This window comes from Nerophis ophidion, linkage group LG03 (genome assembly GCF_033978795.1).
Source record: "Nerophis ophidion isolate RoL-2023_Sa linkage group LG03, RoL_Noph_v1.0, whole genome shotgun sequence".
NCBI classification, from domain to species: domain Eukaryota; kingdom Metazoa; phylum Chordata; class Actinopteri; order Syngnathiformes; family Syngnathidae; genus Nerophis; species Nerophis ophidion.
The window spans coordinates 67,873,783-67,895,724 of NC_084613.1; the positions used below are offsets into that span (position 1 = coordinate 67,873,783).

The 21,942-nt window shown below is 40.3% G+C and overlaps 1 protein-coding gene across 3 annotated transcripts in view; it reads right to left on the reverse strand.

Annotated features, from left to right (window-relative positions):
- Positions 1–20,698, reverse strand: part of impg1b (interphotoreceptor matrix proteoglycan 1b) — an 80,718-nt gene extending 60,020 nt beyond the window's left edge. For 2 of the 3 annotated variants that reach the window (XM_061895898.1, XM_061895897.1), the window contains exon 1: positions 20,165–20,697. In XM_061895898.1, coding sequence (XP_061751882.1) covers positions 20,165–20,234 — 70 coding nt within the window. In that variant the 5' untranslated portion in view covers positions 20,235–20,697. Of the gene's footprint in view, positions 1–20,164 lie in introns of all 3 variants that reach the window. The other variant, XM_061895896.1, reaches the window with a different exon arrangement.
- Positions 20,699–21,942: the final 1,244 nt, after the last annotated feature.

Genomic DNA, 21,942 nt, shown 5'->3' on the forward strand with positions numbered 1-21,942 from the left:
CGATTCAACAGATTATGCATGTATTGAAACGGGTGGTTGTAGTATGAAAGTATTGAAGAAGAAACTGAATCTATTGAGCGAATAGCTATTGACGCTATTCATGGCCATAGCATGGCCGAATAGCTGCATTAGCATCGCCGGTAAAATGTGCAGACCAAACGATCAGGACTTTCGCATCTTGTGACACTGGAGCAACTTAAATCCGTCGATTGGTAAGTGTTTTTTTCGCATTAAATGTGGGTGGAAGGAAACGTAATATAGTTGCAAATGCATCTGCAGGTTATCCATACATCTCTGTGACATGTCTGCTTTAGCACCGCCGATAAATAGCATGTTAACATCGATTAGCGTAGCATGTTAGCATCGATTAGCTGGCAGTCACGCCGCGACCAAATATGTCTGATTAGCACATAAGTCAACATCAACAAAACTCACCTTTGTGATTTCGTTGACTTTATCGTTGCAAATGCATCTGCAGGTTATCCATACATCTCTGTGCTATGTCTGTCATCGCATGTAAAATGTGGAGACACTCTGGCACATTCAATGGGGGTCTGGCGGCAGACACTTTCGCATTTTCGAGCCAGTGGTGCAACTTGAATCCCTCCCTGTTAGTGTTGTTACACCCTCCGACAACACAGTGACGAGGCATGATGTCTACAAGGTTCCAAAAAATAGTCGAAAAAACTGAAAATACAGAGCTGGGACCCAATGTTTACAATGTGTTGAAAATGAAAATGGCGGCTGTATTACCTCGGCGACATCACATTCTGACGTCATTGCCTCCAGAGCGATAAACAGAAAGGTGTTTAATTCGCCAAAATTCACCCGTTAAGAGTTCGGAAATCGGTTGAAAAAATATATGGTCTTTTTTCTGCACCATCAAGGTATATATTGACGCTTAATAGGTCTGGTGATAATGTTCCCCTTTAATATCGTGTGCTAACTTGTGTGCAGGGTGCCTAAATTCTGTGTTGTCCTCCTTGAAATGTAAAATGAGTACAAATAAGCACCAACACATGCATTAAAGGGGAACATTATCACCAGACCTATGTAAGCGTCAATATATACCTTGATGTTGCAGAAAAAAGACCATATATTTTTTTAACCGATATCCGAACTCTAAAAGCGTGAATTTGGCGATTTAAACACCTTTCAATTGTTCGCCTGTCGGAACAATGACCTTTCACCCGTGACGTGACATCGTGAAGCGACCCGCCATTTTTTCAAACACATTACACACACCAAGTCAAATCAGCTCTCTTATTTTCCGTTTTTTCAAATGTTTTCCGGTACCTTGAAGACATCATGCCTCGTAGGTGTGTTGTCGGAGGGTGTAACAACACGAACAGAGACGGATTCAAGTTGCAACAGTGGTCAAAAGATCCAAAAGTCCCTCGTTTGTTCTGCACACTATACCGACGACAGCTATGCTACGACAGAGATGTGTGGATATCCTGCGACACTCAAAGCAGATGCATTTCCAACGATAAAGTCAACGAAATCACAAAGGTGAGTTTTGTTGATGTTATTGACTTATGTGGAATGTGCTAATCAGACATATTTGTTCACGGCATGACTGCAAGTTAATCGATGCTAACATGCTATTTAGGCTGGCTGTATGTACATATTGCATCATTATGCCTCATTCGTAGCTATATTTGAATCCAGCCTTTCCCTCCACCCACATTTAATGCCAAACAAACACACACCAATCGTTGGTTAGAAGGCGATCGGCCAAATTCGTCCGCGCTTCCTCCCGTGCCGCTGTCTGTCGTGATATGGCTCAAAAGCTTCTGTTTGTTTTCGATACCTGCCTCCACACTCCAACCATCCGTTTCAATACATGCGTAATCTATTCAATCGCTTACGGCGCTGAAATCCGAGTCTGAATCCGAGCTAATATCGCTATACCTTTCTGTGCTATCCGCCATGTTTGTTTGTGTATGGTCACGCTGTGACGTCACAGGATAATGGACGAGTGGATATAACGACGGTTAAATCAGGCACTTTGAAGCAGTTTTCCGGGATATTGCGTGATGGGTAAAATTTAAAAAAAAACTTCGAAAAATAAAATAAGCCACTGGGAACTGATTTTTATTGGTTTTAACCCTTCGGAAATTGTGATAAGTTCCCCTTTTAACACCTGCACACTACCAAAACGTTCAAAAATATGTCGATAGTTATGAGTGAAATACTCCATCAGTGCTTCTCTGATGCAGGCTGTTTCAGTATTATTGTTTTCAAAAAAAAAAAAAAAAAATGAACGAGACAAGCTGTAGAAAATGGATGGATATATATTTACACTATATTGCCAAAACTGTTGGCCACCCATTCAAATGATCAGAATCAGGTGTCCCGGCCAAAGGTGTATAAAATCAAGCTCTTATGCATGAGTCTGGGTTTGGAGGTTGCCAGAAGAACGGTATATTTCGGACTGCATTGTGTTAAATTTGGTGGAGGGGGACTTATGGTGAGGGGTTGTTTCTCAGGAGTTGGGCTTTGAACCTTAGTTCCAGTGAAAGGAACTTTGAATGCTCCAGGATACCAAAACATTTTGTACAATTCCATGCTCCCAATCTTGTGGGAACAGTTTGGAGCGAGCCCCTTCCTCTTCCAGCATGACTGTGCACACTGGCACAAAGCAAGTTCCATAAAGACATGGATGACAGAGTCTGGTGTGGATGAACTTGACTGGCCTGCACAGAGTCCTGACTTGAACCTGATGGAACACCTTTGGGATGATTTAGAACGAAGACTGAGAGCCAGGCTTTCTCGACCAACATCAGTGTGTGACCTCACCAATGCACTTTTGGAAGAATGGTGGAAAATTCCAATAAACACAATCCGCAACTTTGTGGACAGCCTTCCCAGAAGAGTTGAAGCTTTAATAGCTGCAAAAGGTGGGCCGACATCATATTGAACCCTATGGGTTAGGAATGGGATGGCACTTCAAGTTCATATGTGAGTCAAGGCAGGTGGCCAAATACTTTCGGCAATATAGTGAATCTACTGTATATGTATTAGCTTGCATTGACTGAAGCAGTGTCTGGCACAAATAAAAGACTTATGAACTCTACTGAAAATCTCTGTCCAGCTTTTCTCAGATAGAGTCACTCCTAAATCCTCCTCCCAAAGTGACTTACCGTATTTCCTTGAATTGCCGCAGGGCGTATAGTATGCGCCTGCCTTGAATTACTGCCGGGTCAAACTCTTTTCCCAAAATGATTAGCGAATGCTTAGTATTACCGCCTGGTCAAACTCGTGACGTCACGAGTGACACATCCCTTGTCATCATTTTCAAAATGGAGGAGGCTGATTTCAATACCGGTAATTTGAAATCGCAAAAAGGGAAGAAGATTAAGAGCTATTCAGTAGGATTTAAGGTCCAAGCTTACATCGCACTCAAATTTTTACTGCATACCTTTGGTAAGTGCCGGAGTGAGAAGAGGTTTTTAAATAATTAGCGCATGCTTACTTTTACCGCATGCCTTTGGTAAGCGCAGGAGTGAGAAGAGGTTTTGAATTCATTAGCGCCCGGCGGCAATTCAAGGAAATACGGTAATTGAATTTAGAGACCCAGGGCGTTGTCACGCCAAATTTCTTCCCCCTACAAAAACCTTCCCTCCAGAAGCCCCTTCAATGCCTGAAGGACCCCAATGAGAGCAGAACAATACCAAGTTATATGACTCTTAAGGGTTACAGCTGCAAAATTAGCGAAGCAAAAATAGATTGAAAGGTTAGCATGCTGGAATGCTAATATTTTTTCCTCATCGTTATTTTTCACCAATGACAATGAAGCCAATTATAATGCTTTCAAAACAGGCAGCTGTGTGGGCTGCTTTAAGGTCCTTCCACCCTCATTGGGGTCCTTCAAGCATTAACGCCAAATGTCTTCCGGGGGGAAGGTTTTTGTAGTGGGGAAGAAATTTGGCGTGACAGCGTAAAGGAAAAATTTGGTTGTACATACGTCTATGTGTCAAATATTTTTGCATGAGTATAGAGCACAGAGTATAGTTAAATATACTGAATGACAACAATAAAGTTATATGAGATTTTGGGGTAAAACAATTACCAAAAACAATAATTCACGTTCTTATCTTAAATTAATTCATAGTATAAAAAAAAATATTTCTTTTTTGTAGGAATCTATTTAAAAAAATATGTTTTAAGGCCATCTTCAAGAAACTACAATGAGCTTTTCAAACGTGTAACCTGTTTTGAAAAAGTTTCATTATAATTATCATACTAAAAAATATATTGCAGGAATTGGCTGGAATGGAGAAACATGTTATAGCAAGAATCGATTCTGAAGCGAATCGGCACCCTGGGTTTCGGAATTAGAATCAGATTGAATCGTTGGGTGCCCAGAGATTCACATGCCCCCCTTGTAAAAATGACTCCCGAGTCAAAGGTCGCTGGAAAGCATATGGCTGAGCTTGTGCAGGATTTCCTCATAGCAAAAAATGTTTGGACCCAACCAAGATTGAAAAGATCTTCAAAACCAGGACGTAATAACTCCTATGCAACCGCGCCTGAGGTACGACAAGCCGCCCACGTGCGTGAGTATGAGCCCGGGCCAATTCCACGTTGCGCCAGTCAACAAACAGCGTTCAGCCAGAGTTGTGTGACGGGAAGAAAAGCTCGCATTGTGATGCCAGGTGGCATTTCTCAGAAGGCTTCTTAAGACAATAAGCCAGGATTTATGAGCCACCCCCTTCCTCTCCTAAAAAAAAAAAAGGAATCAGACCCAAATAACAAACATGCTCCCTCTTGGATTAACAACAAACAAGACGTTGCAGGATTTAAAAAAAAACAAAAATGTTTTTTTGTCACACAAAGCGAGAGATCAATTTTGCAACGTGATCTTCTGTAGGGCAGTGTTTTTCAACCACTGTGCTGCGGCACACTAGTGTGCCTTGAGATCCAGTCTGGTGTGCCGTGGGAGAATATGTAATTCCACCTATTTGGGGTAAAAATATTTTTTGCAAACCAGTAATTATAGTCTGCAAATGATGTGTTGTTGTTGAGTGTCGGTGCTGTCTAGGGATCGGCAGAGTAACAATGTATACTCTTCAATCAATCAATGAATGTTTACTTATATAGCCCTAGATCACGGGTGTCTCAAAGGGCTGCACAAGCCACAACAACATCCCCAGCTCAGATCCCACACCAGGGCTCAAGAAAAAAACTCATCAATACTCTTCAATATCAGTAGGTGGCAGCAGGTAGATAATTGCTTTATAGATGTCGGAACATGGTTTGTCGTGATTCCAATCTGCAGACGACAGTGGGAGGCAGGTTGCAGGTAAAAAGCTATCTAATGTTAAAACAAAAAATAAACAAAAGGTTAGTGCCCCAAAGAAAAAGCATTGAAGCTTAGGGAACAAAACAAAAACTGAACTGGCCGCAAAGTAAACAAAAATCAGAATGCTGGACGACAGCAAAGACTTACAGCGTGTTGAGCAAAGATGGCGTCCACAAAGTAGATTTGAACATGACATGACAATCAACAATGTCCCCACAAAGAAGGATAGCAACATCTTGAATATTTTTGATTGCTAAAACCAAGTAGATGCGGGGAATAGCGCTCAAGGAAGACATGAAACTGCGACAGGAAAATACCAACGAAACAGGAGAAGTCACCAAAATAGGAAGCGCAAGACAAGAAGTAAAACACTACACACAGGAAAACAGCAAAACAAAGTCCAAATAAGTCAGGGCGTGATGTGACAGGTGGTGACAGTACACCTACTTTGAGACAAGAGCTATAGTGACGCATGCTTGGTTATGCTTTAAAGTCATATCCAACAATTGCCACAACGACTTTTTACTGTCAACTGAGTTTCATTTTTTAATGATTTCTGCTGGTGGTGTGCCTCCGGAATATTCCAATGAAAAACATGTGCCTTGGTTCAAATAAGGTTGAAAAACGCTGCTGTAGGGAGAAGGTTCAATCAGCAGACCGCACGTGGTGTCAGCTGTGTTTGAACAACACTTTGGGTCAGCAGCACTTTTCATGCTTTGGTCTTTACGTGTAAATCACTCATTTTCACAAACTGTAAATAACATGGTAAGTTTCATGTGTTGCCATGACAATGCCAAAAGTTGTGTTCCATTTGAAAATAAAACACGGTTTATATCGCAGTAAATTGCAAAATGAGTACAAAAAGTACATTTAGGTCATACATTACACCAGTAGTCTTCAACATGGGGTCCGGGACCACCAAAGTGAATTGAAGTGAATTGTATTTATATAGCGCTTTTCTCTAGTGACTCAAAGCACTTTACATAGTGAAACCCAATATCTATGTTACATTTAAACCAGTGTGGGTGGCACTGGGAGCAGGTGGGTAAAGTGTCTTGCCCAAGGACACAACGGCAGTGACTAGGATGGCGGAAGCGGGAATCGAACCTGGAACCCTCAAGTTGCCGGCACAGCCACTCTACCAACCGAGCTGTACCGCCCCAAAGGGTCCTGTTTGAAACTCTTATTTGTTGTTCCTGTTTGTCACCAATTCTTTCATCTTCTTTGTAGAAATTACCAGTGCACCTGTTTTCTGCTGTTGATTAGGGTTGTATTAAATTCACCTTGGTCCCCTGCTTGCGATTTCCAAGCATGTTTATTTAGCATTTTCTTGCCACTATCCTTTGTTTTACTTTTAGACTGGAAGGACTTGAGTTCAAACCCTGGGCCGAGTCATACCAAAGACTATAAAAATGGGACCCATTGCCTCCCTGCTTGGCACTCAGCATCAAGGGTTGGAATTGGGGGTTAAATCACCAAAATGATTCCCGAGCCCGGCCACCGCTGCTGCTCACTGCTCCCCTCACCTCCCAGGAGGTGAACATGGGGATGGGTCAAATGCAGAGTAAAATTTCACCACATCTAGTGTGTGAGTGACTATCGTTGGGACTTTAACTTTAACTACGCGTGTTTGTTTTTGAGCACTTCCCTGCTGCGCTACAAGGTTCAGACTACTTGTATTTTCCCGAAAAAAATGTGCTTCACTACTGTACATTGTCTGCTGTCTCTGCATCCCGGGTCTTAGATCAACAGCACCAAAAAACAATGTAACACACTACATACACATTCATATATGATCCGGCCAACTCACCATAGCAGTGGTTCTCAAACTTGTTTCACCCAAAAAGAAAATATAAATAAATAAATAAATAAATAAAATAAAACAAGAAAAAACTTGGCTCTCCAAGTATCACCCTAATGACAGACAGTAAATTAGGCCTAAGTATACTTTGAAACCAAGGCAAAGGTTTTATGAAATATTTTTAATATGTTTGGCCACCTCTGAGGTGGCGACTTGTCCAGGGTGTACCCTGCCTTCCGCCCGATTGTAGCTGAGATAGGCGCCAGCGCCCCCCGCGACCCCGAAAGGGAATAAGCGGTAGAAAATGGATGGATGGATGGGTTTGGCCACCTTAATATTACACACAGTTTGAACAGTAACACGCTGTTTGAATATAGACAAAATAAAACACTGTACATAATTAAGTGATTCTTTGGCGTACTACTAGATGGACATACCTGCGGTTCGAGAATCACTGCAGACTGCACTATAGTTTAGTTTAGTTTAGTTTAGTTTAGTTTAGTTTAGTTTAGTTTAGTTTAGTTTAGTTTAGAAATAGCAGTGGTGTAGACACCCTGCTGACTATACCTTGACATCATAAAAAATTATATTAATATTTTATGTTAGCGTCTAAGATAGGTATTAGAGGCACTATACTGTAATACTTTAATATATTATTCATGCACAATAACAAGGTATCTTTAGGAGCTGTTTAATTCAAAACTCTTTTACGGAAAATAAAAACAGAGTTTGGGGGTCCTTGGCCTGGAAAACCTTAAAGACCCCTAGAGTGCAACTTCGGGCGATCAGTCTACGGCAGTGGTCCCCAACCACCGGGCCGCGGACTGGAACCGGGCCGTGGCTCGATTGGTACCGGGCCACAGAAGAATTTTTTATGAATTTTTTAATTAAATCAACATAAACAACACAAGATACACTTCCAATTAGTGCACCAACCCAAAAAACCTCCCTTTTTCATGCCAAAAAAAATAAATAAATTGGCCCCTGCTGATGCCTGCACGTCGTCAGCTGTCTCTGCATCCTGGGGTCACACCAACAACAACCATGTGACACCGGGACAAATACATCATTAACATTATATGATTACAAGTACATCTACTGGGGGTTAATGCTCCCATATCTTTAAAATCAAGCGTCGCTTCCGTTTCCAACTTTAATTGAGGGGTCTTGAATGCACAACAGTTGTGTTCTATTTGTGAGGTGGTGTAAGTTGTGCTACACAATCCTGATTTAATTAAAACAACCTTATTGTGGATCTTCGACATCTATCGCATCTATCATACGCAAATACGGTGTTAGCTTTCACTGTTATGCTGATGACACCCAACTCTACATGCCCCTAAAGCTGACCAACACGCCGGATTGTAGTCAGCTGGAGGCGTGTCTTAATGAAATTAAACAATGGATGTCCGCTAACTTTTTGCAACTCAATGCCAAAAAAACGGAAATGCTGATTATCGGTCCTGATAGACACCGACCTCTATTTAATAATACAACTTTAACATTTGACAACCAAACAATTAAACAAGGCGACTCGGTAAAGAATCTGGGTATTATCTTCGACCCAACTCTCTCCTTTGAGTCACACATTAAAAGCGTTACTAAAACGGCCTTCTTTCATCTCCGTAATATCACAAAAATTCGCTCCATTCTGTCCACTAAAGACGCTGAGATCATTATCCATGCGTTTGTTACGTCTCGCCTCGATTACTGTAACGTATTATTTTCGGGTCTCCCCATGTCTAGCATTAAAAGATTACAGTTGGTACAAAATGCGGCTGCTAGACTTTTGACAAGAACAAGAAAGTTTGATCACATTACGCCTGTACTGGCTCACCTGCACTGGCTTCCTGTGCACTTAAGATGTGACTTTAAGGTTTTACTACTTACGTATAAAATACTACACGGTCTAGCTCTATCCTATCTTGCCGATTGTATTGTACCATATGTCCCGGCAAGAAATCTGCGTTCAAAGGACTGCGGCTTATTAGTGATTCCCAAAGCTCAAAAAAAGTCTGCGGGCTATAGAGTGTTTTCATTTCGGGCTCCAGTACCCGGTAGCAGTTTGAGATGCCACCTCAGTAGAAGCATTTAAGTCTCGCCTTAAAACTCATTTGTATACTCTAGCCTTTAAATAGACTCCCTTTTTAGACCAGTTGATCTGCCGTTTCTTTTCTTTTTCTCCTATGTCCCACTCTCCCTAGTCGAGGGGGTCCGGTCCGATCCGTTGGCCATGTACTGCTTGCCTGTGTATCGGCTGGGGACATCTCTGCGCTGCTGATCCGCCTCCGCTTGGGATGTTTTCCTGCTGGCTCCGCTGTGAACGGGACTCTCGCTGCTGTGTTGGATACGCTTTGGATCCATTATGGATTGAACTTTCACAGTATCATGTTAGACCCGCTCGACATCCATTGCTTTCGTCCTCTCCAAGGTTCGCATAGTCATCATTGTCACCGACGTCCCACTGGGTGTGAGTTTTCCTTGCCCTTATGTGAGCCTACTGAGGATGTCGTAGTGGTTTGTGTTGTGGTTTGTGCAGCCCTTTGAGACACTAGTGATTTAGGGCTATATAAGTAAACATTGATTGCCATCCATCCATCCATTTTCTACCGCTTATTCACTTTTGGGGTCGCGGGGGGCGCTGGCGCCTATCTCAGCTACAATCGGGCGGAAGGCGGGGTACACCCTGGACAAGTCGCCACCTCATCGCAGGGCCAACACAGAAAGACAGACAACATTCACACTCACATTCACACACTAGGGCCAATTTAGTGTTGCCAATCAACCTATCCCCAGGTGCATGTCTTTGGAAGTGGGAGGAAGCCGGAGTACCCGGAGGGAACCCACGCATTCACGGGGAGGACATGCAAACTCCACACAGAAAGATCCCGAGCCTGGATTTGAACCCAGGACTGCAGGACCTTCGTATTGTGAGGCAGACGCACTAACCCTTCTGCCACCGTGAAGCCGTAAACATTGATTGATGATTGATAAATATTGCGTGCAGCGTTTTCGTCGCAATGTATGGGATCTATAAAAAAACAACCATTTATTAGAATGAATGGAGGTTGGAGACTTTTAGTGAGAATTCCACTCACAGTTTTGCTTCCAACCAACTCTCCTTTGCCCTTCTTTTCCAAGTTGCATTATGAGTTCAACAAAACGAACGATTACCTAACTGTACAGTATACCGGTGTTACTATAGTACAGCAATACTAATGAATCCTATTCGGTGCTATACCGCCTCTGAAAAGTACCGGTCCTCCACCCCCACCGCGCCTGTGTCGTCGTCATCACGTCGAGTCATTGCTGGTTTACGAGCATTGGAGAGTGTTCGGCAGCGCACAATCATAGAGTACTTACAAACAGACACAGTGTGTAGACAGAAAAGGGAGAACGGACGCATTTTGGCTTAAAAACTATAGATAAAGATGAAGTAATAACACTGAAACTGTCATGATCCATGGCCAGGATCATGTTTTTGTTATATTCTGTTATTTTTGGACTCCCTTATTTCCTGTTTTTGTGCACCCGTGTTTGTTTTTAGTTACCATGGGTGCTTATTGTTTCCACCTGTCTTCTATTGGTGCTCGGGATGCTCACCTTTTTTCCAAGTACTAATCAGAGTGACTATTTACGCCTGCCTTTGCCATACTTGCTAACCCTCCCGAATTTCAGTGCCTCTCCCGAAAATCTCCCGTGACAACCATTCTCCCGAGTTTCTCACGATTTCCACCTGGACCTGAGTGAGGACAGCCTGTCGTCACATCCGCTTTTCCTCCTTATAAACAACGTGCAGGCCCAGTCACGTTATAACATCTATGGCTTTTGGAGCTCAGTGCGCAACTGCACACACAACAAGAAGGAGACTATTACATATGTCTCTGTTATCCATAGATTTATCTATATCCCATAAAGTAGGCAGGCAAAGAGCTATTTCTCAGCGTGTGTTTATTCCAGCCGGTACATTAATACACTGACACACAACATCCTGATTCCCATCATGTATTGCTTCAAAACTACGGTAAGTAGTAATGTCCAAAAACATAACAGAGATTAAGCAGGAGAACGAAGAACAGACAGTCAGTCGGCCTGGCTTCATTGTTTGCTTCATGCAACAAGTTACGTCAGTTTTCCTTGTCTTATGCCTATGCTAAGTGGTAGCCTTAGCTTCAAGTGCGATAGGCAAATTGTTCCGTCGGCTTGTTTCCTGTTTTGGCACTTGTTCAAGTTGTTGTGATTAAATCATGTTCCTACCTCACGCTGTCGTCCTCAGTTGTCCGTCTGCACCTGGGAGGAACAACCCGCAGGGAGCTGTGACCCCCCACGTGACAGAAACGCCCTCAGGAAGAGGTTTTTTTAAGACATGGCTAGCTAGCTAGCGGCTAAAGTCCAGCCTACTTCTAATTCACTAATCCTCGCGTCCATGGCGACAAATAAAGTACGTTTCTTACAAGTATCATCCCTGCAGGACGAGGAATAACTGAACATGCTTCACTACACACCGTAGTTCACCGGCATCAACATGTAAACAAACGCCATGGGTGGATCTACACTAGTGACGTGCTGTGAACTAAACACCAGGTGAGGCATACATGTGTGCAGCTCTAGTCATTGTTGATTTAGGTTGGACATTAGAGTTACAGGGAAAAAAGTTATTCGCTTTTATAAAAACGTTATTAAAAAGGATATTATGATATGATAAATGGGTCCAAAAGCTATTTGATAAAGTTGTTATTAAATACTTTTTGGTCCCATTTGCTTTTAACAAAATAAATCAAGTATTGTGAGTGTATTTTACCTTTCTGTATTTGTATCTGAAGCAGCAATAGCTATCCTCCATGAAAACGTACTTTGTATGATCGCATTCATTTTCTCTTTAAGTCCAGTTTAGAGAAGTGTTTCATTTTGGATACAGTATATAATCTTCTATATTGGCAGAAACATTAATTTAATTCAATTTCATTCCAAGAAATTAAACAATATTTTTGCATCTGACAAAAAACACCCACAAACGCTGGCTTACTCGAATAAAAATGCCATGTTTGTTATAAATACAGTTAAGAAAAAAAGAAAATGTAAAAATGGTGGCTCCCGCTGGAGAGACCTGTGTCTGTTAGCTTGAGCGCCCCCACTTCTCCCAGTGTGGCAAGTCAGAGTACTGCTGAGGCATTGAACTGCAAGTTGACAATGTGTCGCCCCCGACCTTGAGGCAGAGGTACTTGTTGCCTCAAGACCTGCCTTTTCCACATGGCAACAAGCATGCGCCCCCTCGCACGCACACGCCCAATTCACATTGTGTGTAGCCGTGGAGGCACCGCCTGTGTCTGCCTCACTTCTAATCTGCTGCATTGTTTTGATCAGGAAACATGGAATTTCCGTGATTTTGACCATGAATATTATCATAATATACAGGAACCACACCAAAATCACAGAGAAAGCATAAACCAAAAGAGAAATATTCAAACTTATTTTATTTTATTACTTCGTTTTGGAACATCTCATGGTTAAGCCACCTGGTGGCAGGTGCAGGGGTGCCGCTAGGGATTTTGGGCCCCATGAAAAGAATCTTTACAGGGCCCCCAACACAGCGGCAACATTTTTTGATGCTATTTTACATACAAGTGGGGGGCCTCTCTGGGCCCCCCTCCATCATAGGCCCCTAGAATCTGTCTCCTTTACACCCCCTTTTCGGCGCCCCTGGCCAGGTGAGGCACTGCCTCACTTGCCTCCCCTCACACCACGTCACTGAGCTACACCTAACATCCACTGTAATGATATCAAGTACAGGAGCGTATCTAGTCGATACTACTATGATTATGTCGATATTTTTGACATCACCACATTTTCCTTCGTTTTTTTAAATGAATATTATGTTTATAAACTCAGAAAATACATCCCTGGACACATGAGGACTTTGAATATGACCAATGTATCATCTTGTAACTACTTGGTATCGGATTGATACCCAAATTTGTGGTATCATCCAAAACTAATGTAAAAAATCCAAACAAGAGAAAAATAAGTGATTATTACATTTTAACAGAAGTTTAGATACAGCATGTTAAAAGAGAAAGTAAGCATATATTACTTGCTGGCTTTCAACAGCTGCTGAATATATGTACAGATTATGGTTTAAAATATGATATGAAATATAATGCGAAAAAGAGTGTCATCAGGATATGTAGAACAAGAGAAGACAAGGATCTCTCTTTTCCTTCATTGTATATGTCAGGACAGGTGCTGAGTGTGTGTCATAAAACTAAGTATCTGGGGCACATCATTACTGATCTATTGGGTGATGATGATGACCTATACAGACAGCGGCGTATGCTGTTTGCCCAAGCCAACATGCTGAGAAAGAAATTGTATTATTGTACAACAGATGTAAAGATCAACTTATTTAGAGCCTATTGCACTCCTTTGTATACTGCGCCCCTGTGGGTAAAGTATAAGCAGAAAAGCTTTCAGAAGCTGCAGGTTGCTTATAATGATTGTATGAGGCTTCTCCTGGGAATTTCAAGAAGCGCCAGTGCAATCCAGATGTTTGTTAGTGTTGGGGTGCCCACTTTCTCAGCGTTGCTACGCAACCTTATGTATAAGTTTATGTGTAGGGCATCTGAGTCTGAAAATGACATAATCACCGTGTTAACGAACCCTGGCTGCAGTTCTGTTAGATACTCATCTGGACTGTGGAACCATTGGCACACGTTTGTATGTTAGAAACTGACATTTGGGCTTTAAGTTTCTTTTTATTGTTGAGTTTTTTTAATGTTTTAGTGTTTTGTTTTGTTTTTAATAGTTTGTATTGTGTTTTTATATGTTTATTGGATCTTAAATACAGATTGATGATGATGATGATTAACAGTAAATTAATAATTCATGTTCTACCAGTTGTCCTTAATAATTTTGACAAAATAATGACACAATATGTTACTGAATATGACTAAATTAGGAGCCTTTGTTTGTTTAGTTACTACTAAAGGATAAGTTGTCTTGTATGTTCACTATTTTATTTAAGGACAAACTTGCAATAAGAAACATATGTTTAATGTACCGTAAGATGTTTTGGTAAAATTAAGCCAATAATGCAGTTTTTTGTGCTCCACTTTATTTAGAAAAGTGCCGAAAAGTATCAAAATAATTTTGGTACCGGTACCAAAATATTGGTATCGGGACAAATTTGGGAACAAAAATGAAGTTCCCATCTCTATTCTAAAGAGACCGACAGGAAGTCTATTCAATTGTTGCTGAAGCAACAAATCAGAGGAAGACTTTTGCACAGAGCTGCTGAGTACATGATGAATATATCCGTGAAAATGGGATCGGATTGAAAAATAGTTATGTTTTCAAAAAGTGGCCTGTAGTGATATGTTGCATTATGACCATTTTTTTTGTGTGCGGGTCGTCCTTGGCGAGCATCGACTGTCAGTACGCCAACGCGAGACCTTCAGATTCCCACATAATCACGTGGCGCAGCGAGCGAGTCAATGCCGCACCTCTGACTTATTATGCGGGGGGACGGCCGCCTTTTGTGGCGGCAAGAACGTGTCTTCATTCATTACTACCGCTAACTGTGTTGTATTGTGAGGCGGCCTTGACACGATGTGCTTCCTGTCTGCAAAGGAAGGAGAAATACGATTACGTGGCACTGCCTGTGACTGTAAGCAGGGACCGAACTTGCCTGCCCTAATCATATTGTTGTGTTACAACCCAAATCTGGCCTGAAATCAAGAATTTGCAAAGAATGAGAGGATTGTGACGCGGCTTTTTTGGCTCCGGTGGTCGCCATCGAGACAACAAGTTTGTTTTTTGAAAAGCTGACGTGCACATGCACATGCATAGCCACGGGGACGCCAGCAGAAGGGGAGGAGGGATCGCCCCGACCTTAATGGCCGGCGCAGGCGCACGAGGCCTCGCGGCAGAGTTACGAGCCAGAAGAGATTAGCGTCCTGCGACGGCGGGGAACAGAATGGCTTTTGTTTCCTTTGGCATAATGAGCTCAAACGGCGCACATCACGCCGATGAAGACACTGGATGTTATCACATTATTATTTTTGGGCGTCGCACCCGTCAGCCGAGTTTTTGGTCGAACAACTTCGACCTACGGGCAGCACGGTGCGACAGGGGTTAGAGCGTGCGCCTCACGATAAGAATGTCCCGGGTTCGATCATTCGGTGTGGAGTTTGTATGTCCTCCCTATGACTGCATGGGTTCCCTGTGGGTACTCCGGCTTCCTCCCACCGCCAAATACATGCATTTATTGATTGATTGAGACTTTTATTAGTAGATTGCACAGTACAGTACAAATTCCGTACAATTGACCACTAATCTGTAACACCCGAATACGTTTTTCAACTTGTTTAAGTCGGGGTCCACCTGGGGATAGGTTGATTGGCAACACTAAATTGGCCCTAGTGTGTGAATGTGAGTATGAATGTTGTCTGTCTATCTGTGTTGGCCCTGTGATGTGATGGCGACTTTTCCAGGGTGTACGCCGCCTTCCGCCCGAATGCAGCTGAGATAGGATGTAGAAAAAGGATGAAAGGACTGATGGAAGGATTTAAATTATTGAGTCTGTTCAACCTGACTGTCACAAAATTCCCTAAGAAGGCATTGTGATGATTTGGACTTTGTTATTTGTTTTTGTTTTTTGTATAATTTCCTGTTAGCGCTCCTATTTTCTTGGTTCCACTTCCTTTGTTGGCATGTTAAACCGTTACTTCCCCCCTGCTATGAGCACTATTCTCCTCACTTATCTGTGGTTGTCTCATCTGTCCCTAATTGCCAACCACAACAACTGTCTATCTGTTGGCCCTGCGATGAGGTGGCGACTTCTCCCGTCCAAAGGCAAAACCTAGTAACTCACTTCTAGCTGATTTTGAGAAAACAAAGTAAAACCAGTCTATCTTGATGCTGTCTTACAAAGATCTACAAAGTCATCAAACGTATAGATGTTTTCTTGAGCTTTACATTTTCTTGCCGATTGAGCCATGGATTGAATCTGCTCTCATGAACGTGTGCCCTTTCTCCAGATATTTTATCACAATCTCGGGTGGGCCCCATTCTGGGTTTGCACATTGGGCAAGAGCCGTGTAGAGCGTCCAGTTTTTATTTTGACCTCCACAGTTATCTGCCCAAAAGAGTATGCAAGGGGAAGAATCAAGAACAATACATTTAATGAAGGTGCTTGCAACATCCTGGGCCAATCTTCCAAATATCCCCTCGTGCCATAATATCACATAATCAGGTTGACCGCCGGCCCCCATTCGTGTAAATGTCTCATTAAAGACAATAAGGCAACTGACAAAGAAGCTCCGATTGGTCCCTTGAGATACTAGGTTTTTCTGTTGTATCTACGCGGTTATGTGGTAGTTGCTAGGTCCTGCCATGCGCGTAACAGCTTACTTACGGAACAAATTACAGTATCGCATACGCTAATGTAAAGCATATCACCTAGGAACTCCAAAATTATTATCAGCTCAGTTTTGACCAAAATTGAGTTACCGGGTTTTGCCTTTGGACAGGGTGTACGCCGCCTTCCGCCTCAAATGATAATTTTGTCTTTGAATTCTGCACTGTTGGCCCTTTGAGATGACAAGTTATTGTAGTCACTCAATTGCTACTTTATTAGGTATGCCTGCACATTATAATCCAACAATTATATATTTGTAAAATGCCTTCACAAAAATAATACTGTTCATTTTGAAAGGTATCAGTTTAACAACATGTTTACTATTTTTGTGATTGTGAAGTGAATTATATTTATACAGCGCTTTTCCATAGTGAAACCCAATATCTAAGTTACATTTAAAGCAGTGTGGGTGGCACTGGGAGCAGGTGGGTAAAAGTGTCTTGCCCAAGGACACAACGGCTGTGACAAGGACGGCGGAAGCGGGGATCGAACCTCGAAACCTCAAGTTGCTGGCACGGCCACACTATCAACCGAGCTATACCGCCCCAAAGCATTGCAGGGTTTCTAATATTTTCCTGCCTCTGATCTCCCTTAGTTAGATTTTAAACACATTTTTTTAGACTCCCATCTCCTTAAAACTGATGCTTAATGGATCGTTGTTTTTTTTTTAGATTATTAATGTGATTTTTTTCTTATATTTCAAGTGTTTCATAATATCCCTGAGTTTGAATTTGTGTTCATTTCGAACATGCATGCATACAACATGATACATCACAATTTCCAGTTGGTCTATTTGACATGTTCGAAAAGGAGTAGGAAGAAGCAAAGCTTATTTAATCCTACCTCTTTTCCTTCACAGAGCAGTTGCTAAAACGTTTGTTCACTTCCTGTTTTCAATGTATTCACAATAAACTATATAAGTAATACCATTAAAAATAAATCGGTTGGATGACTGATAATTGTCCATCCATCCATTCATTTTCTACCGCTTATTCCATTTTGGGGTCGCGGGGGGCGCTGGTGCCTATCTCAGCTACAATCGGGCGGAAGGCGGAGTACACCCTGGACAAGTCGCTACCTCATCGCAGGGCCAATATAGATAGACAGACAACATTCACACTCACATTCACACACTCGGGCCAATTTAGTGTTGCCAATCAACCTATCCCCAGGTGCATGTCTAATTTATTTATTGTTGTTAGTAGTATTACCTTTTGCTATTAACATCAACATGTTCACACTGTAGAATGGTTGAGGATGTTAAAAATGTTTGTAAAAACAAAAACCATATATAATTAATCACTTAATTAAAATTAGAAAAATAATAAAAATATACACATAAATAACATAAATGTGTTTTTTAATACCAATGCAATTGTTATATATGCATGTTTGTATCCAATAGCACCCAAGAAGCATGTATTGTTTTGTATTCGCTTTATATTATAAGCATTGGTATTAACTATTGATAACAACAATAATTCCGGTAAATAACTACCAACCACAATAATTGTTAAATTCATACTTTTTGGATCAGATACTGAAATGGTTCTAATTACAATAAATTGCTTATAATATATTTTTTGGATTAAGTCAATTTTTACTTTGAAAAAAAAATTCAAAAATCGGATCAAGTCATTATGATGATACGCTTATATAATACACCTTTTTTTCTTTGCAATGTATTCAATATTTTTTTCTTATTATCATAACCATTTTTCACTGATTTATTTATTATTATTATTACCTTTTTCTATTAACATCAGCATGTTGAGGATGTTAAAAATGTTTGTAAATAAAACCCCAAAAATTATAATTAATTAATTATTCAAAATGTAAAAAAAAAATAATTATATATATATATATATATATATATATATATATATATATATATATATATATATATATATACACACACACCATTAACATGTTTTAAATGTTTCTTTAATAGAAATACATTTTTTATACATGTATGTTTGTATCGAATAGCAGCACCCAGGAAGCATGTATTGTTGTTGTTTTTTTCGTAATTACTATAAGCATTGGTATTAACTATAAATAACAACAATAATTACGGTAAGTAACTAACAACCACAATAATTATTAAATTCATTCTTCATGAATCAGATACTGAAATTATTCTAATTAAAATAAATTGCTTACTGCACATTTTTGGGGATTTTACTTTGAAAAAAAAAGAAAATCGGATCAAGTCATTATGAGGATACGCTTATATAATACGCCTTTTTTCCTTGCAATGTATTCAGTATTTTTTCTTCTTATCATAACCATTTTTCATCACCATTTATTTATATATTTTTTTATTATTATTATTATTATTACCTTTTGCTATTAACATCAACATGTTTACACTGTACAATGGTTGAGGATATTAAAAATGTTTGTAAATAAAACCAAAAAAATTATAATTAATTAATTAATCAAAATAAAAATAAAAACAATAAAAATATACACATCATTAACATGTTTTAAATGTTTTTTTAATAGAAATACATTTTTTATACATGTATTTTTGTATCGAATAGCAGCACCCAGGAAGCATTTATTGTGTTTTTTTTTTCGTAATTACTATAAGCACTGGTATTAACTATAAGTAACAACAATAATTACGGTAAATAACTACCAACCACAATAATTGTTAAATTAATTCTTCATGGATGAGATACTGAAATTATTCTAATTATAATAAATTGCTTACTGCACATTTTTGGGGATTTTACTTTGAGAAAAAAATAAAAAATCGGATTAAGTCATTATGAGGATACGCTTATATAATACGCCTTTTTTCCTTGCAATGTATTCAGTATTTTTTCTTATTATCATAACCATTTTTCATCACCATTTATTTATATATTTTTTTATTATTATTATTATTATTACCTTTTGCTATTAACATCAACATGTTTACACTGTACAATGGTTGAGGATATTAAAAATGTTTGTAAATAAAACCAAAAAAAGTATAATTAATTAATTAATCAAAATTTAAAAAAAAACAATAAAAATATACACATCATTAACATGTTTTAAATGTTTTTTTAATAGAAATACATTTTTCATACATGTATTTTTGTATCGAATAGCAGCACCCAGGAAGCATTTATTGTTGTTTTTTTTCGTAATTACTATAAGCACTGGTATTAACTATAAGTAACAACAATAATTACGGTAAATAACTACCAACCACAATAATTGTTAAATTCATTCTTCATGGATCAGATACTGAAATTATTCTAATTATAATAAATTGCTTACTGCACATTTTTGGGGATTTTACTTAGAAAAAAAATGAAAAATAGGATCAAGTCATTATGAGGATACGCTTATATAATACGCCTTTTTTTCTTGCACTGTATTCATTATGTTTTTCTTATTATCATAACCATTTTTTTACCGATTACAAGGCTCTGCTATCTTTATATGTGCTGGAAAAAACAGGATAATGATGAGACATTCCTTGTCATATAGAAAACTATTTCTGACTGCGTGAAAAGTCACTAAACTGAGCTTTTATTGTTTTTACAAATTATTGTATTTTATTAGATTGGGCAGATGCACCTCAGAAATAATTTGGAAAGTTTGCTGCCTTTAAGCCACAAAATAGCAAACGCAGTCTTACCTTTGACTTGACTTGCTTGGAGGCCGTGCAGACACAACATGAAGAAGAATAGTCCTAACTTGAAAAGCATGGTGGGTCAGTTAACAAGGTCCTCCCCGTTTAGGTGGTCATTTGTAAAGTAAACAATGAATAGATAAATCCAGGATGACTTTATGTGGAGTCCACCGGCAGAGTGAGGACAAGTTTCCTCATCGCTGCTGATAAGTTCCAGGGCGTCCTTGTTGGATCCCAGTGGACGGCTTCATGGATGGGCGAGCAGAGGGAGCCAGGGGCGGGAGAAAGAGGAAGAGGAGAGACGGGGTGGGAGAATGTTGGACACCGTGTGCTGTCAGAGTGCCTGCAGTGATGAGGTTAAAACAGCAGATTCTGTTTAGGGTCTAATCGCTTTACCTTCTTCTCACTCCCCGTAATCCCTCTCGGGGACCCACGTGGCTGCCCGGCCTCATCCTGTTAGCCACCTTCTGGACACAAGTCTGTTTGGCGGACACACGTTTGGGGACTTGCCAAATAGCCTGACAAACGGTGGGGTAAAGTGAGCGAGCAGGTCCTGTATTCATGCAGGCAGCCTGCGGTCAAACAATGAGCTTTATTCTGGCAACCTTGCACAACCTAAGTGGGGCTCGGACGGCCTTATTTGGTGTTTCATGCTGGAACCTCAGACAGATTATAGAAATGTTAACTGGTTGTTGACGACCACAATTTTTTTGGTTACATATTTTTGGTAACACTTTAGTGAGGGGGAAATATTCACCATTAATTAGTTGCTTATTAACATGCACATTAGTAACATATTGGCTCTTAGTTACTCCTTATTAAGGACTTATTAAAGGCCTACTGAAATGAGATTTTCTTATTTAAAGGGGATAGCAGGTCCATTCTATGTGTCATACTTGATCATTTCGCGATATTGCCATATTTTTGCTGAAAGGATTTAGTAGAGAACATCCACGATAAAGTTCGCAACTTTTGGTGCTGATAAAAAAGCTTTGCTTTTACCGGAAGTCGCAGACGATGACGTCACAAGGCTGAGGGCTCCTCACGTCCTCACAGTGTTTATAATGGGAGCCTCCAGCAGCAAGAGCTATTCGGACCGAGAAAACGACAATTTCCCCATTAATTTGAGCGAGGATGAAAGATTTGTGGATGATAATATTGATAGCGAAGGACTAGAAAAAAAAAGGCGATTGCATTGGCACGGATTCAGATGTTTTTAGACACATTTACTAGGATCATTCTGGGAAATTCCTTATCTTTCTTTTGTGTTGCTAGTGTTTTAGTGAGATTAAATAGTACCTGATAGTCGGATGGGTGTGTCCACGGGTGTCTTGAGGCCAGTGTCTGAGGGAAGTCATGGCAGATACAAGGACGGCGCAAACTCCACAGATCTCCGGTAAGAGACGAATTTTCAACACAATTTTCTCACCGAAACCTGCAGGTTGACAAGTGATCGGGAACCAGCTTCACTTGACTGCTCTGATCCATAGTAAAGCTTCACCTCCTGGGAATTTTAAACAAGGAATCACCGTGTGTTTGTGTGGCTAAAGGCTAAAGCTTCCCAACTCCATCTTTCTACTTTGACTTCTCCATTATTAATTGAACAAATTGCAAAAGATTCAGCAACACAGATGTCCGGAATACCGTTTAATTTCGCGATGAAAAGAGACGAATTTTAGCTGCAAATGGTGCTGCGCTAATATGTCCTGACAGTCCGTGACGTCACGCGCACGCGTCATCATTCCGCGACGCTTTCAACAAAAAACTCTGCGGGAAATTTAAAA